Source organism: Nerophis ophidion, linkage group LG16 (assembly GCF_033978795.1).
Source record: "Nerophis ophidion isolate RoL-2023_Sa linkage group LG16, RoL_Noph_v1.0, whole genome shotgun sequence".
Classification (NCBI taxonomy): Eukaryota; Metazoa; Chordata; class Actinopteri; order Syngnathiformes; family Syngnathidae; genus Nerophis; species Nerophis ophidion.
In genome coordinates, this window is record NC_084626.1 from 36,310,859 (window position 1) to 36,327,338 (window position 16,480).

At 43.0% G+C, this 16,480-nt stretch overlaps 1 protein-coding gene across 1 annotated transcript in view; it reads right to left on the bottom strand.

Annotated features, from left to right (window-relative positions):
* The window catches only part of LOC133535595 (E3 ubiquitin-protein ligase MARCHF9-like), a 25,398-nt gene extending 12,045 nt beyond the window's left edge, over nt 1-13,353 (bottom strand). Inside the window, exon 1 of the mRNA XM_061875551.1 lies at nt 13,294-13,353. Coding sequence (XP_061731535.1) covers nt 13,294-13,353 — 60 coding nt within the window. The remainder of the gene's footprint in view (nt 1-13,293) is intronic.
* Nucleotides 13,354-16,480: the final 3,127 nt, after the last annotated feature.

A 16,480-nucleotide genomic window follows, 5' to 3' on the forward strand; every position in this document is an offset into this window, starting at 1 on the left:
AAAAAACTCAACCCAATGGGATGACAATGAGAAACCATGTGGTACTTGTTCTGTTTCGGTTGCACCATGACTGGATTGACGTTTGCATTGGGAGAGTCGAGTCAGGCGGTAATTGTCAAGATTCTTACTGTACTATAGAGCACGCCCTCAAAAAGGTAGAAGTATGCCTCAAACTGTTTTGTGGTCGATTCAAATCAATCAAACAAGTGAAGTGATGTGGAATGTAGCTTTGTCTAATCCAATAATTACAGGCACATTTACTGAAAATGTTTTTGGAGGAGGCGGGGTGAATCTATGTAGGCGGCGGCGTGGGGGTTCTCATCAGAGGAGTGCGGCGAGTTGCATGTCATGTAAGTTCATCAAAGTAACTGTGAGAGAGATGGCTTGACTTGAAGAGGACACAAATGACATTTCTGCCAAAATGCAAACTTCTGTAAATCTTCTGACAAATAGGGAGGGCACTTATTCCATTCATAGGCAGCGGTCCCCTGGGTTGTTCGGGCCCCCAGCACCCACAGACAATGCCGAGCACCCACTTGGGATTGATGGCAACTTTCAATATTTAATTTTTTTTTTAATAAATTAATCTTGTTATTGTTAATTTAGTGGCGGGTTTGATCCGTTTTACAGACTAAAAAAGTCACAAATCATATAGTAAATAATTAACAAAGCCTGACCAAGATTTCATTGTGCCCGTATAAGAACTAATGACATCATCTTGACTATGGACACATAGCACACGAGCAAACGAAGGGCATACTTACTCAACAGCCATACATGTCACACTAAGAGTGGCAGTATGAACAATAATAACACTGTCATTAACATGTGCCATATAATGAAACCACACTAAACAACAACGACAAACACATTTTGGAACATTATTTGCACTGCAACACAGCATAAAAACTATACAACAAATTCCCAGAATTCCCATCAGCAACAACTCTTCCAGGACGCTACAATAGAAACCTACACCTAACATCCACTGTAATGATATCACGTACAATAGCGTATCTAGTCGATACTACTATGATTACATCGATATTTTTTAACATCACTGTGGAGAGGCGGAGCCGACGGCGGGGCAGGACACGCTGTAGCCCTGCTCGAAATGGCAGCAAGGAAGCGGAGAATGTGGCGGAACGGAGAGGCGAGGCGTACCGGGAGCGACGCCGCTGCAATCAAATTCAGGTGCGTGGCTCATACACCGGGAAATTATTAACATTTCTCCTGACAATGTATAAAAGAGGCAAAGGAGGAGAGAACAGAGAGAAGGAGTTGGAGAGTCCGCGGCACATGCAGCGCAAGAGCGACATGGAGAAGACGGCGACGACGAAAGCGAGCAGCAGAGGAGGAGCTGAAAAGATACCCGGCAAAATACTTGATTTATTGAAAGAAAAAACAAGAGTTAAACCTGCTTGAGCAAAATGTCCTTCCTGAATGGTCCATGCAACCCGCATGACGACGGCAGGAGTCCGTCACAATCACAAAATGTTCTTTCGTTTTTTTTTTTTTATTTATATTATGTTTATAAACTCAGGGAATATGTCTCTGGACACATGAGGACTTTGAATATGACCAATTTATGTCCCTGTAACGACTTGGTATCGGATTGATACCCAGATTTGTGGTATCATCCAAAACTAATGTAAAATATCAAATAACAGAAGAATAAGTGATCATTACGTTTTAACAAAAGTATAGATAGAACATGTTGAAACATAAAAGAAGCAGATATTAACAGTAAATGAACAAGTAGATTAATATTAATAATTTTCTACCACTTGTCCTTTATCATTTTGACAAAATAATAGAACTATAAATGACACAATATGTTACTGCATACGTCAGCAGCTAAATTAGGAGCCTCTGTTTGTTTACTGAGGCTCCTAATTTAGCTGCTGACGTATGCGATGAGGTGGCGACTTGTCCAGGGTGTACCCCGCCTTCCGCCAGATTGTAGCTGAGATAGGCGCCAGCGCCCCCCGCGACCCCGAAAGGGAATAAGCGGTAGAAAATGGATGGATGGATGTTTGTTTACTTACTACTAAAAGACAAGTTGTCTTGTATGTTCACTATTTTATTTAAGGACAAAATTGCATCCATCCATCCATCCATTTTCTACCGCTTATTCCCTTTTGGGGTTGCGGAGGGCGCTGGCGCCTATCTCAGCTACAATCGGGCGGAAGGCGGGATACACCCTGGACAAGTCGCTAGCTCATCGCAGGGCCAACACAGATAGACAGACAACATTCACACTCACATTCAAACACTAGGGCCAATTTTAGTGTAGCCAATCAACCTATCCCCAGGTGCATGTCTTTGGAAGTGGGAGGAAGCCGGAGTACCCGGTGGGAACCCACGCATTCACGGGGAGAACATGCAAACTCCACACAGGAAGATCCCGAGCCTGGATTTTGAACCCAGGACTGCAGGAACTTCGTATTGTGAGGCAGACGCACTAACCCCTCTGCCACCAAAATTGCAATAAGAAAAATATATTTTATGTACCGTAAGACTTTTTTGTTAAAATAAAGCCAATAATGACCTTTTTTGTGCTCCCCGTTATTTAGAAAAGTACCGAAAAATACCAAAATACTTTTGGTACCGGTACCAAAATATTAGTATCGGGATAACCCTAATACACACACATCGAGCACCCACTGACAGAAATGTTGATCGGCTTTTATGATTGTATTCACCTAAACTGGAACACTTATTTATACTTTCCTTAACATTGAGGTAGACATGACTTGAGCCAGCTTGAAACACGTCTCAAGCATGCGATTCCTGAAGGATTCCAGAACTTTGCAATTGTCAGGCTCGTCACTGACATTTTGGTTAGGTTTGGGTTTTCTTCTGTGTTTGTGTTTATTTCCTGTCAGCGCTCTTGTTTTTGGTTCCATTTCCTGCTCGTCTCCCTGAGCGCCGTTTCCCCTCACCTGCTGCTGAGTGGCAGCCTGGCCACACCTGGTGTCAATCAGAATCAGAATCAGACATACTTTATTATTCCCCGAGGGGAAATTAAAATTTTCAGATGGCTGCTATATGCCTGCCTCGCCCTCCAGTTAGTGCTCGAGGATTGTTTGCTTGTCTCCTACTTCCTGTTTCCCCTGAATTTTATTTTGACATTGAAGTCATGTTTTCTTGCAACACACCTGCCATCTCTGCATCTTGGGGTTCGTCTCCAGCAGTTTCTGACAGAACCGTACATAATATTTCAAGCTTCTTCATGAGGAAACCTCATATTGTATTAAATCCATAAATAATATGCTTTTGTAACGTTAGTAACATGGGTCAGTACTGGCTATACATTTTTTTTAAATTATTGATTTAACGGCAATCTGTGATGAAAAGGAACCTCCCTTATTATGTATCCATTTTCCCGGGTGAAATCCCATATTTTGAAATGCAAATGTAGACATTCACATTCCAAAGATATTGATTAAGGTGCAACATTTCTAGATTATTGTGTTCTTGTGTTTTTTGGGGGGTTGTCACAGTGGAACAATATAATATGATTTATTATAAGTAGTAGATGAGTCATAAAATACTGAGAAAAGCACAATTTCCACAAATCAAGGGAGTTCTTGAAAATGTTTTAGGAAATGTTTTAAATTAATTTTTAAAATGTTTGTTTTTTGTACACTATAATTAAATATATTTTAGTGAATTCATTTAATTTATTTAAACATATTTGTAATATTTTTATGATATATATATTTTTATTTTTAATCTTTTAACTTGGTAATTTTATATTCTTTTTTAATAATAATTCTGAAATGCCTTTTACGAATATATTAACAATTTTTGTCACGGCAATAATTCATACTGTGGCACACAGAGTGAAAAATATTGCGTCTAGTGTAATGTAGAAGTCAACTTAAGTACGGCCAACTCAATCTTTCCACTTTCCTGGCTCAAAGGTGAATGCACTTTGCTTAAATTTTTCCCGTATGTGTTCATCCACCTATAACCACATGACTAGCGACCACATTCCAACCCAGCAGGCGCATCCACACATGCTTCTCGAAACCTCAATTCTGTCACCTACACCTTGCGTTAAAAAAGGCAGCTCCCATTATTTTTTTATAACCTGTTTTCGTACCACTCGTGTCTCCTTTACAGTCAAGCAAACGAAGCGTGATACCTCACCTTCATGTCATGCCCAGGAGGAAACTGCTGGGAACAGTTTGTAGGCAGCACCTTGCCAGAAAGGGTTATTGAGCAATAACTTTGTTGGCTGTAAAATCAGACGATCAAGCGTGGGTGGCACTGGAAAGTGATTAAAAAACTTTTCCCAACCTTTATTCAACAGCATTAAGGACTTAAAAAAAGAATACATTGAAGACAGTTTAACAAGTTTCTGATGTTCTCTTTGGTTCCGGTGGACTACACATCATCCATCTTAATGTGAACAGCCTCTCTGGAAATAAACTCGACCAAATCAGAGAAATGTTCCACAACAATAAGGTAAAAATCCTGTGTTTCTCCGAAACTAAATTAGATGATAGTGTTTCTGATTCAGAGATAGAGATAGAAAACTTCTCGGTCATCAGAAAGGACAGGAATAAACATGGTGGTGGTGTTTGTATGAATATTCACCAGGATATTAAATACATAACTCGCTCTGATCTCAACCACAATACCCTTGAATCTGTGTGGGCAGAAATCAAATTCACTAACGCTAAGCTGGTACTAATAGGGACTATATACAGACCCCCCAATCAGAGTGATTTCTATGGTGCCCTGGAGGAGTGCTTAGCTGGTGTAGAAAACATGGAGATTATTATAACTGGAGATCTGAACACAGATATTCAACGCAGAGATGCACCTGTCTTCAAATCTTACAGCAAATTCTGTAATCTGCATGCTCTTTCCCAGCTAATAACACTCCCCACACGGGTGTGTGTTTCCACCCAGTCAACCATAGATCTCATCCTCACATCGGACCGGCATAATATTAAAAATAGTGGGGTCATGATCTGTGGTCTTAGCGACCACTATATAACCTTCTGCACGCGCAAAATAAGAAAACCTAAAGCCAATGGCCACATAACAGCTCAATCCAGATCCCTTAAAAAATACAACAGTGATAATTTCAACCTCAAATTAGATGAGTGGGACTGGTCCCCTGTGCTCACAAGCAACCTGGTTGAGGATGCTTGGGATCGCTTCAAAAGAGCGTTCCTAGCTATACTAAATGATATGGCTCCCATGAGAACAGTCAGGATCAAAGCCCGCTCTGAACCGTGGATCAATCCAGACCTATTAGCTGCCATAAAAGACAGGGACAGAAAATATTTCGAATACCAAAGGTGTAAAACCGAAGTAAATAAACAACCCAATAATAATAACCTCAAATCACTCCTTTCAACGCTCAAAAAGCAATGCAATAAATTAAGAAATAAAACAAACAACCTGACTAAATCCTTAAAAAAAAAAATTATATCAATGACAAAATAGAGGAAAACACAAATAAGCCACGTGAGCTCTGGAAAATTCTCAACAACCAGCTTCCTGGATGTAGCCAGAAACTTAAAACCATACTCACCAACATCAACATCAAGGAGGGTGACGCCCTCATTACAGACAAAATAGAGGTAGCAAGCAGACTTAACATCTTTTTCACCAACATAGCCACAACTCTCGTAAACAAGCTATCCCAACATTCTGGTCGCTTTGGTGTAGAACACATTAAAGCCTTCTACAGAAAGCTAGGAGTATTCAACAACAATTTCAAATTAGAAATGGTCTCAGCTAACGAGGTGCTTAATAAATTGAGCGCGCTCCACCCAAACAAGGCCACCGGCCTTGACAATATCCCCTCCAGATTCCTCATGGACTCTGCCACCACCATTGCCCCAATAATCACTCATATAATAAACCTCTCAATCAAACAAGGACAAGTACCCAAGGATTTCAAGATAGCAAGAGTAACCCCCCTTTATAAAAAAGGAAGCAAATTAGAACCTGGTAACTACCGACCTGTTTCTATTCTCAGTTCCATTTCGAAAGTAATGGAGAAAATAGTTTATGAACAGGTTGATAGATACCTTGCTACTAATAAACTAATGTACAAATTCCAATCCGGCTTCAGAACTAACCACTCCACTGACACATGCCTTTCTCTATCTGACCGACCACATCAAACATGAGGTGGACGCGGGCAAATACTGCGGCATGGTCATGCTGGACATTCAGAAGGCCTTTGACACCGTTAACCACGCTATACTGTTGGATAAGCTCCGAGCAATCGGATTCGACGAAACCTCATCAAGCTGGATGCAATCTTACTTGGAGGGGAGGAAACAGGTGGTAGAGGTGAACGGCACCATGTCCCCTAACCCTCTCAGTAAGCTGTGGAGTCCCCCAAGGCAGTATACTAGGACCTTTACTGTTCCTAATATACGTGAATGACATGCCATCAGCATGCCACTGTGAATTGTTCCTGTTTGCGGATGACTCGGCCCTGCTGGTATCCGGCAAGGACAAGTCACAGGTGGAACAAATCCTCAGTGCTGAACTCCTCAATATTTGCACCTGGCTCGCTGACAACAAGCTATCCATACACTTAGGTAAAACGGAATCCATCCTATTTGGGTCCCATATCAAACTTAAGAAGGTCAGTGACTTCACTATAAAAGTGGGTGACATTGTGATCACCAGGAAGGATGAGATTACCTACCTAGGTTCCATTCTAGAGGCCAATCTTTCCTGTAATAAAATGGCAACCAAGGTGATCAAAAAGGTCAACCAAAGAACGAGATTCCTCTACAGAATCTCCTCTCTGGTCAACAAAAGCACCTTGAGGATTCTAGCGGAAACTCTATTTCAACCCTTTTTCGATTACGCTTGCACCTCCTGGTACCCCAGCACCTCCAAAACCCTCAAATCTAGACTCCAAACATCCCAGAATAAGCTAATCCGGTTACTTTTGGACCTCCACCCCAGATCACACCTCAATCCAACCCACTTCTCCAAAGTGGGCTGGCTCAGGATGGAGGACAGAGTAAAACAACTTGCACTGAGCCTAGTCTATAAAATCCGCTACACCTCCTTGATACCGAAGTACATGTCAAATTACTTCCTTAACGTAAATGACCGCCATAACCACAACACCAGGGGGAGCTCCACAAACCACGTTAAACCCAGATTTTGATCTAACAAAGGTCTTAACTCATTCTCTTTCTATGCCACATCAATGTGGAATGCACTCCCAACAGGTATAAAAGTAAGTGCATCTCTATATTCCTTCAAAACCGCTCTAAAACAACACCTCCAGGCAACTTCAACACTTTACTAATACTCTCCTCCATTCACATCCCATCTACCCGAATTATAAACAACTCAAATGTACTTCTAATGTATATACTTGTTCTTATGCTACCTGAACTCACTATGTTCTCTGCTGGCTGTACATATCCTACTAAATAAGACCTACACTGTTTCAATGTCCACATTTCTCTGTTGATGCAATTGTTGATGACTGAAATTCTGATATCAACCAAAGCTCCTCATCCCACCCCCCGGATTGTAAATAATGTAAATAATTCAATGTACATACTATGATGATTAACTTGTGTGATGACTGTATTATGTTGACAGTATATATTTGTACCATGAATTGATTAACGTGGACCCCGACTTAAACAAGTTGAAAAACTTATTCGGGTGTTACCATTTAGTGGTCAATTGTACGGAATATGTACTGTACTGTGCAATCTACTAATAAAAGTATCAATCAATCAATCAATCAATCAATTAAGATGGGTTACTGCGTCTGCCTCACAATACAAAGGTCCTGAGTTCAATCCTGGGCTCGGGATCGTTCTGTGCGGAGTTTGCATGTTCTCCCCCTGACTGCGTGGGATCCCTCCGAGTACTCCGGCTTCCTCCCACCTCTAAAGACATGCACCTGGGGATAGGTTGATTGGCAACACTAAATTGGCCCTAGTGTGTGAATGTGAGTGTGAATGTTGTCTGTCTATCTGTGTTGGCCCTGTGATGAGGTAGCGACATATCTAGGTGTACCCTGCCTTCCGCCCGAATGCAGCTGACATGGGCTTCAGCGACCCCGAAAGGGACAAGCGATAGAAAATGGATGGATGGACTACACTGTAGCCAGAATAATACACCTGTATCGTTGTATATAAGAGTGTTTCAGTAGTGTGTGTGAGAGAAAAACATTTCAGTTGTTTATGTGAGAGCACTTCAGTAGGGTATGGAAGAGGTAATTCTGAAAAATGTCCCGAACGGCCCCTCATAAACCTGTGCCTATGTTTGCAGGTGACAAAACTGGCTGCACTGATAAAGTGTCATGCCTGTAAGATTATGTTTTGTTTTTTGCCATGTTTGGTCAGGTTATGTTTAGTTGTTTGGACATTTAGTTCTGTCTTTGCACTTTCTGGTTTGTTTTCGTCTCCATGCCGACCCATTAGTTTCACCTGGTCTCCTAGTCACGTCCCTGTCCTCACCCTCACACCTGTTTTCACCAATCATCACAGCTGCTATTTAAGTCAATCTTTTTCCGTTTTTGTCCTGGCATCTACACCCTACCCATGCTGTTCCTACTTTCATGCCATCGTTCACAGTTCTATGTCGTGTAAGTTTTTGTTTATAGTTCATAGTTAATTGCCTTTGTGCTAAGTCTTTTGTTTATGTCCATAGTTTATGCCATAGTGCAAGTGTTTGTTTCCATAGCCAAGTTTTGTACCTCCATTGTGAGAGCTTTTTGTTTGTCTTTTGTTAGTTATAGTGTTAAAATAAAAATATATACTCACATTCACATCTCGCTCGTGCTAAATTCCCTCTGCGCAGAAGAAACAACCTTAATCCAAATCCAAGTCTGACATAAAGAACTTTGCGGCAATCATCCGGTGAGCACTGTTTTCATTGAAAGCTAAAGTTAACCTGCAGACGTTGGTCACCTTTCTTCTGTAGCCCTGAGGTAATCAGATACTTTTGAAATGTTGTCTTTCTGCTTCTGTAACTGTGGTTGTCTGGCACATGCTGGGTTTCAACTAGGCTTCACAAATCCACACTGACTGAAAGTAATTTAAAGTAGTGGCAGTCCATGAGCTATAAGCCACAGGCTGTCAACTCATTGTCTAGCAGCGATCCGAAGGCGCTGGGAAGTGAGGTTTACGCAACATACTGTCACAAGGCCACACTTGCTGATATCTGTTACACTCACTCCTGTCACGGCACAATTGTAACGCCTGTCCAGCCCTAAAGAAATCCTCACCGGTTGAGAGTTAAGCCAAGCAGTGCTAGCCAAGGAGCTAAAAGCCACAACATACTTGTGCAGAGACTTGCGCCAGCTTGTATCCATTACACTTCCACAACGCTATAGGTGGCGAGGTGTTCCTTTTTTGATTGTTAAAACAAAATACCTGCCTGTCCGGAATCAATCAATCCATCAATGTTTATTTATATAGCCCTAAATCACGAGTGTCTCAAAGAGCTGCACAAGCCACAACGACAACCTCGGTTCAGATCCCACACAAGGGAAAGGAAAAACTCACAACCCAGTGGGATGTCAATGTCAATGACAATGAGAAACCTTGGAGAGGACCGCAGATGTGGGTGGACCCCCCCCCCCCCCCCCAGGGGAGATTAGATGCAATGGACGTCGAGTGGGTCTAGCATAATATTGTGAAAGTCCAGTCCATAATGGATCTAATATAATAGTGAGAGTCCAGTCCATAGTGGGGCCAGCAGGAGACCATCTCGAGCGGAGACGGGTCGGCAGCGCAGAGATGTCCCCAACCGATGCACAGGCAAGCGGTCCACCCCGGGTCCCGACTCTGGACAGCCAGCACTTCATCCATAGCCACTGAACCTGTGCCCCCCCTTCCACAAGGGAGAGGGGGACAGAGTAGAAAAGAAAAGAAAAGAAACGGCAGATCAAGTGGTATCCTAAACAGAGGTACTTTATTAATTCGTGAGGGGAAATTAAGATGTTCAGCTCAGTCCCATTTAAGAGCAGACAAGCATTACAGGGAGACAGAACAGGATCGTTAAAGGGTCTGCCAACTTCCGGCGCACCTTACAAAAAAGGTGAGAAACAGGTAAACGCTTGGGGGGGGGGGGGGGGGGGGGGGGGGGGGTGAAAAAAAAAATTCAGTCTAAGCCTGGGCCCCTGGAGAGGGGGTCCAGACTGAGACCAAGAAAAAAAATCCGCATAGCCATAGCACACATGAACGTGTGTAAAACGGAGACATCAAAGAACACAAAGGAAATTAAAGACATTAAAGAGCAGAGTTGATGCAACATACATTTCAACATACAGCTACATAAGTGAAAAAAAAAATCAAACAATTGCACCATGCAACCAAACAAAAACATAATTTCAACGCCCATATACACTCTGGTGGCCTCTGCAGTGTTCCACGCCATCGTCTGCTGGGGTGGGGGGAGCATGGCCAGAGACAGGAGCAGACCCAACAAAGCAACCAAGAGAGCCGACTCCACCCTCGGCTGCCCACTAAGTCTCGGCCAGTGTCCAGTCTGCATGGATGAGCGAGGGAATACTTCCAATAGTACACTTCAATATTTACGATACTGTGTACAATTTAAATTTTTATCGTTGCGCACTTACCCACAATGACGATCGTAAAACACAAACTACCAGTACTTCTGGTTGGCATTGTATTGTATTGACTTAATTACCCGTCTCCACACAGATTGTGAAGCCACTCCTGTAAGTTAATAATAGTCATTACCTCAATTAGGGAAATCAAATTGCATTTTTTAGTAACTTAATTATCGTTCTCAAGTGTCATCATCACTTTAGGATCAAGCTAAACATGTTCAGGGCTGCCAAGTTTCAGAAAACGACAAGAGTGAGACTTAAGGGGCAAGATGCATTCGAGTAAATGTTAAAACGAGATTTGAATCATACATAAAATGCATTCATAGTAGTTTAATGGACAAATATTAATATTTTTTTAATGGTTTTATTCAGGGTTTTTTCCCCTGTCATTTTGACTTTCGTTTTAACACCGATTTGGCCTGTTTAGACATCGATTTTTACCTTAAGACGGACGTTCTCACCTCCAACTTTTGTTTTAACACCGATTTGGCCTGTTTTGACATCGATTTTTACCTTAAGACGGACGTTCTCACCTGCACTGTGGCCTCCGAAAGTCTAATTATGCAGAAATTTCAAAATGAAGATCATTTCCACAGTTTTCTCTGCTGGCTCTTCTGACTCATCCTCTGCATCTGTGTTCTTAATTTGCATCCATTCTACAACTCAGTCCTCAATCTCTTCTGATCTCTCTTCATCTTCCAGTGTTGCCAACTCCTCAGTAAGGAAAGTTGCTTTTGGCTGTCATAGAAACTGCTCGAAGTTGCGAAAAGACACCATTGCCTCATTTGCATAATTGCTTACAATTAATGCGGTTGTGGAGAGGAATAACGTAGTGAGCGACATAAAAGGGTGAGGTAGCAGGTTGAAGGTCAAGTCACAACATCAAGACTGTAATTGCTTCCTGGGTCGCTAAAAGTAGAAACAAACCTGACTGACTGGTTGCTGTCAAATCACTGACATGCTGATAAGCTGACTAGTTTTCAGAGGGTTGAGCTGCGGGTAATGGGCCGCTGGGGTGGCCGTAATTCCTGTTTGTCGCCTGCATTGACTGGAGGGCGGGGGGTATGCTCCTCCTACTTATAGCGCACACACACACACACACACACACACACACATTTAAGACTGTGGGGGATTGTCCTGCGGAGAGGCATGGCGGAGGATGAAGTGCACGGCGGGGGCTCCAGTCCTCCTGTCTTGTCCCCTGCTCATCCATCCCTCAATCTTGACTGCATATTACACACTTAGGATTTGAGTGGCTTGGCTTGTTAGGGACCCACCATGATTTTGATGTCCCCCAATTTTAATCGGATTATAAATTCCCACAAGCATACCTATCTCACTCACGCTAGAGTACACACATCAATAGGAACTGGATGGACCGCTCGTCGGGATCCAGGATGGACTGCTCGCCTGTATCGATTGGGGACATTTCTACGCTGCTGATCCGCCTCCGCTTGAGATGGTCTCCTGTGGACGGGACTCTCGCTGCTGTCTTGGATCCGCTTTGAACTGAACTCTCGCGGCTGTGTTGGAGCCACTATGGATTGAACTTTCACAGTATCATGTTAGACCCGCTCGACATCCATTGCTTTCGGTCCCCTAGAGGGGGGGGGGGGGGGGTTGCCCAAATCTGAGGTCCTCTCCAAGGTTTCTCATAGTCAGCATTGTCACTGGCGTCCCACTGGATGTGAATTCTCCCTGCCCACTGGGTGTGAGTTTTCCTTGCCCTTTTGTGGGTTCTTCCGAGGATGTTGTAGTCGTAATGATTTGTGCAGTCCTTTGAGACATTTGTGATTTGGGGCTATATAAATAAACATTGATTGATTGATTGATGGAGGTCGGCTGTTAACGGCTGACCTCCTAATTTTAACTACACAGTAGACACTCTGGGGGCCTTGTACACATGCATGGGGGGCTTGGGGTTCGGGAGTACGGCGCACCACTCATTGCCTCCTCGGCCGGCGGCGGGTTGCGGGGACTCTGGTCTGGTGGCCTGCCATTCCCGGGCAGAGACCTCGCTTAGGGTGCGAGGCTTTTATTAATTTATTATTTTTAATTGTATTAGTATTTATTTATTGTTATTATTTTGTTTTTAAAGTATTTTTTGAATGTACTTGTATTTATTTATTATTATTATTATTATTTAGTTTTTTAATTATTTTTTAAATGTATTTATTTATTTTTGTGTGGAGTCGCAGGGATTTCGCTTCTTGTTGGGTGGGGTCCGTGCCCGTGTGGCCTGGCCTTGCGCGGTGTGGTCTGTGTTGCTGACCTAATGTGGTGGAGCCACAGCCCCCTTGTCTGGTCTAGATGCTGTGTCTTGGCTGTTTGAGTGGTGGTGTGTTTGTGCGGGTTTGGGTTATGGGGGGGGGGGGGTCTTTTGGTGTGGGAAGTGTTAATATCTCTTGTTTGCATGTTGGCGTTTGGGTTGATTGGCAGGCTGGCGCTGGCTGGTCTCCATGATCCTGTTGGCGTGTGGTTGCCGGTCGCAGTTTTTTCAATCGCTTTGATTTGATCGAGTGGAGCTGGCTGTCATGGAGTATTGCAGCTGCTGTTTCTGCTGCTGTTTGTTTGTGCTGTGGGCGCCCGTGGCTGCTGGGTCCGGTACAGGGGGGTGACTTGTGGCAGTGCGTGCACATGGTAGTTGTCGGGGCTGGCAAACTTGCCGGCTTCATATTCGTTTATTGTCGTACTGGTTGTAGGCCCGGGCTGCCCTTGCGGCCTGGGACGCCGCCCTTCACGCCCGGTGTCATGTCGTTGTCTGGGCCGGGCTTGTCAGGGGTTGTACCTGGGTGTGCGGCCGGACCTGTGGAGCTGGGGGGAGGAAATCGGCTGGTTCTCAGTGGGTGCCAGGGCTTGATCGCTGTCCCGCCGGCCTGTGTATAGATTTGTTGTTGTATAGATATATATATATATATATATATATATATATATATGTGTGTGTGCGTATGTGTGTGCATGTGTATATATATATACATATATATATATATATATGTATATATATATATATATATATATATATCTATATATGTATATATATATATGTGTGTGTGTGAGTATGTGTATATGTATCAGTATGTATATGTATATGTATATATGTGTATGCATACAGTATATATATATGGGTATATGTGTGTATGTATATATGTACAGTATATATGTACGCTCTGGGCCTGCTTGTCAGACAGGGCTCGGCGCCTCAGGCTACTGCATCCGGGCTGCGTGTCTGGAGCTCCTGGGTCCCACTGTACATCCCTTCCGGGTGCCTGTCTTGGTTAGGGCCTGCTGGGCCTAGTCCCCGCGTCTATTGTGGTAGCTTCTTGCTGCAAAGATATTCCGGGGTGCTGCAAGTCAGCCATCTGTTGGGGTAGTGATCTTGTGTGTCAGCGTGTCTGTGATCTTCTTTTAATTCTCCTTTTTATATATATTTATTTATTTTATTATATATTTTATTATTATTATTTGGATTATTCTTTTTCCCCTCCCTCAGAGGGTGGATTCGACCAAGTGGTTGCTGGTTGTTCCATCTAAATCCCTGTGCTGGGCGGTACTGCGGCAGCCGACTTGTGTGGGGTGGCCTGGGGCGGGCCGCGCTGTGCTCTCCGGGAAAGGGGGGGGCTCGTAGGGGCCCGGTTGCTGGCGGGGCGGGGACTGTCTTCCCGTCCGATTGCAGCGATTGTCTGGGCCCCTCAGGCGGGGCGTCCCGCCTTTCTGCCCGTGTGGGGGACGTGGTTTCTTGCTGGTTTGAGGGCTGGCTGTCCCCTGCTTCTCCCGTACCTTGTCCTCTGCCGGGTGCGTCTGTCTGCGGCCTGCTGTAGGCTCTTCCGGGTGGCACGGTGGGCCGGGCTCTGGGCTTCCTGTGGCTGGCCGGCCTGGCTGGGTGGGGCTGGTGGTCCCTTGTTCCCTGGGCGCCAAACCTGCTGTTTGTGGGTTGGGCTCTCTGGGTGGCTGGCTCCCACACAAACTGGGAGTCAAATATATTGTACATGCAAATACACATGTATACTCACACACACACCATTACTCATACATACATACATGGCTACCTACGCTCCCACATATATACACAAATACATACTCAAAGTTAATACATCCACAAGCACATTCACGGTACAAACATACATAATCATATACTGTACATATCTATTCACTGTACAAACATGCATATGTACATACTGTACATATACATTCACTGTACAAACGTACATATTTACATACTGTACATATACAAGTAAATATACAGTGGGGCAAAAAAGTATTTAGTCAGCCACCGATTGTGCAAATTCTCCCACTTAAAATGATGACTGAGGTCTGTAATTTTCATCATAGGTACACTTCAACTGTGAGAGACAGAATGTGAAAAATTCACATTTTAGGAATTTTAAAGAATGTATTTGTAAATTATGGTGGATAATAAGTATTTGGTCAACCATTCAAAGCTCTCACTGATGGAAGGAGGTTTCGGCTCAAAATCTCACAATACATAAGCCCATTCATTCTTTCCTTAACACGGATCAATCGTCCTGTCCCCTTAGCAGAAAAATAGCCCCAAAGCATGATGTTTCCACCCCCATGCTTCACTGTAGGTGTGGTGTTCTTGGGATGTAACTCAGTATTCTTCTTCCTCCAAACACGACAAGTCGAGTTTATACCAAAATGGATACATGGATGATACAGCAGAGGATTGGGAGAATGTCATGTGGTCAGATGAAACCAAAATATAACTTTTTGGTATAAACTCAACTCGTCGTGTTTGGAGGAAGAAGAATACTGAGTTGCATCCCAAGAACAACATATCTACTGTGAGGCATGGGGGTGGAAACATCATGCTTTGGGGCTGTTTTTCTGCTAAGGGGACAGGACGATTGATCCGTGTTAAGGAAAGAATGAATGGGGCCATGTATCGTGAGATTTTGAGCCAAAACCTCCTTCCATCAGTGAGAGCTTTGAATGGTTGACCAAATACTTATTTTCCACTATAATTTACAAATAAATTCTTTAAAATTCCGACAATGTGAATTCCTGGATTTTTTTTTCATATTCTGTCTCTCACAGTTGAAGTGTACCTATGATGAAAATTACAGACCTCTGTCATCATTTTAAGTTGGAGAACTTGCACAATCGGTGGCTGACTAAATACTTTTTTGCCCCACTTCACATACATACACTCATGCATATAATCACCTTTCATCAAACATAAATTAACGTTGTTAAACTACGGTAAACTGGGTAACACATGGCACACTGACAAAGCTTAACCTATTAACACTATAACAATCTACAAGGTTAATATAGATGGCTTCTCTTTCTTCCCCTCCATTTACAGTATCTGCTTTCTTTTGTATCTCTAGTTATCATTACATATATTTATTGTTGCATTTGAAGAATTGTATTGTTGATAATAGAGGTAAATTATTGTTATTATTCATGATCAATAGCACTATTTCTATTGGTATTTGTATTGATCCATTTGTAAAAAGGCTCATTGTCATTTCTGTATTATTATTTATTTCACTAACTGCTTCTTTGCTATCACTTTTACCATCATATTTGTACATATCATATTTGCTGATGTTCCTCTATTGTTGTTGTTGTTGTTATTGTTGTGTTTGCTGTTGTTGTTGTCGTCTCTCCGTCTATTCATCCTCTTATCCCCGCAATTTCCCCCTCTAACTTTTATTCCTCTTTCTATCCCCTCCTGCTCTGACCCGGCTGCACCAAATGATAATATAAATACATCTAATAAAGTCAAATACAAATTAGGCAACAAGATACATATTCCACACCTTTCTTTTGTAAAGTAAATCTGAACAGCCGATATGGGCATCTACATCAACTATATGATGTGCCTGAGAAGCTGGACAGGACCAAGCCAAAAAA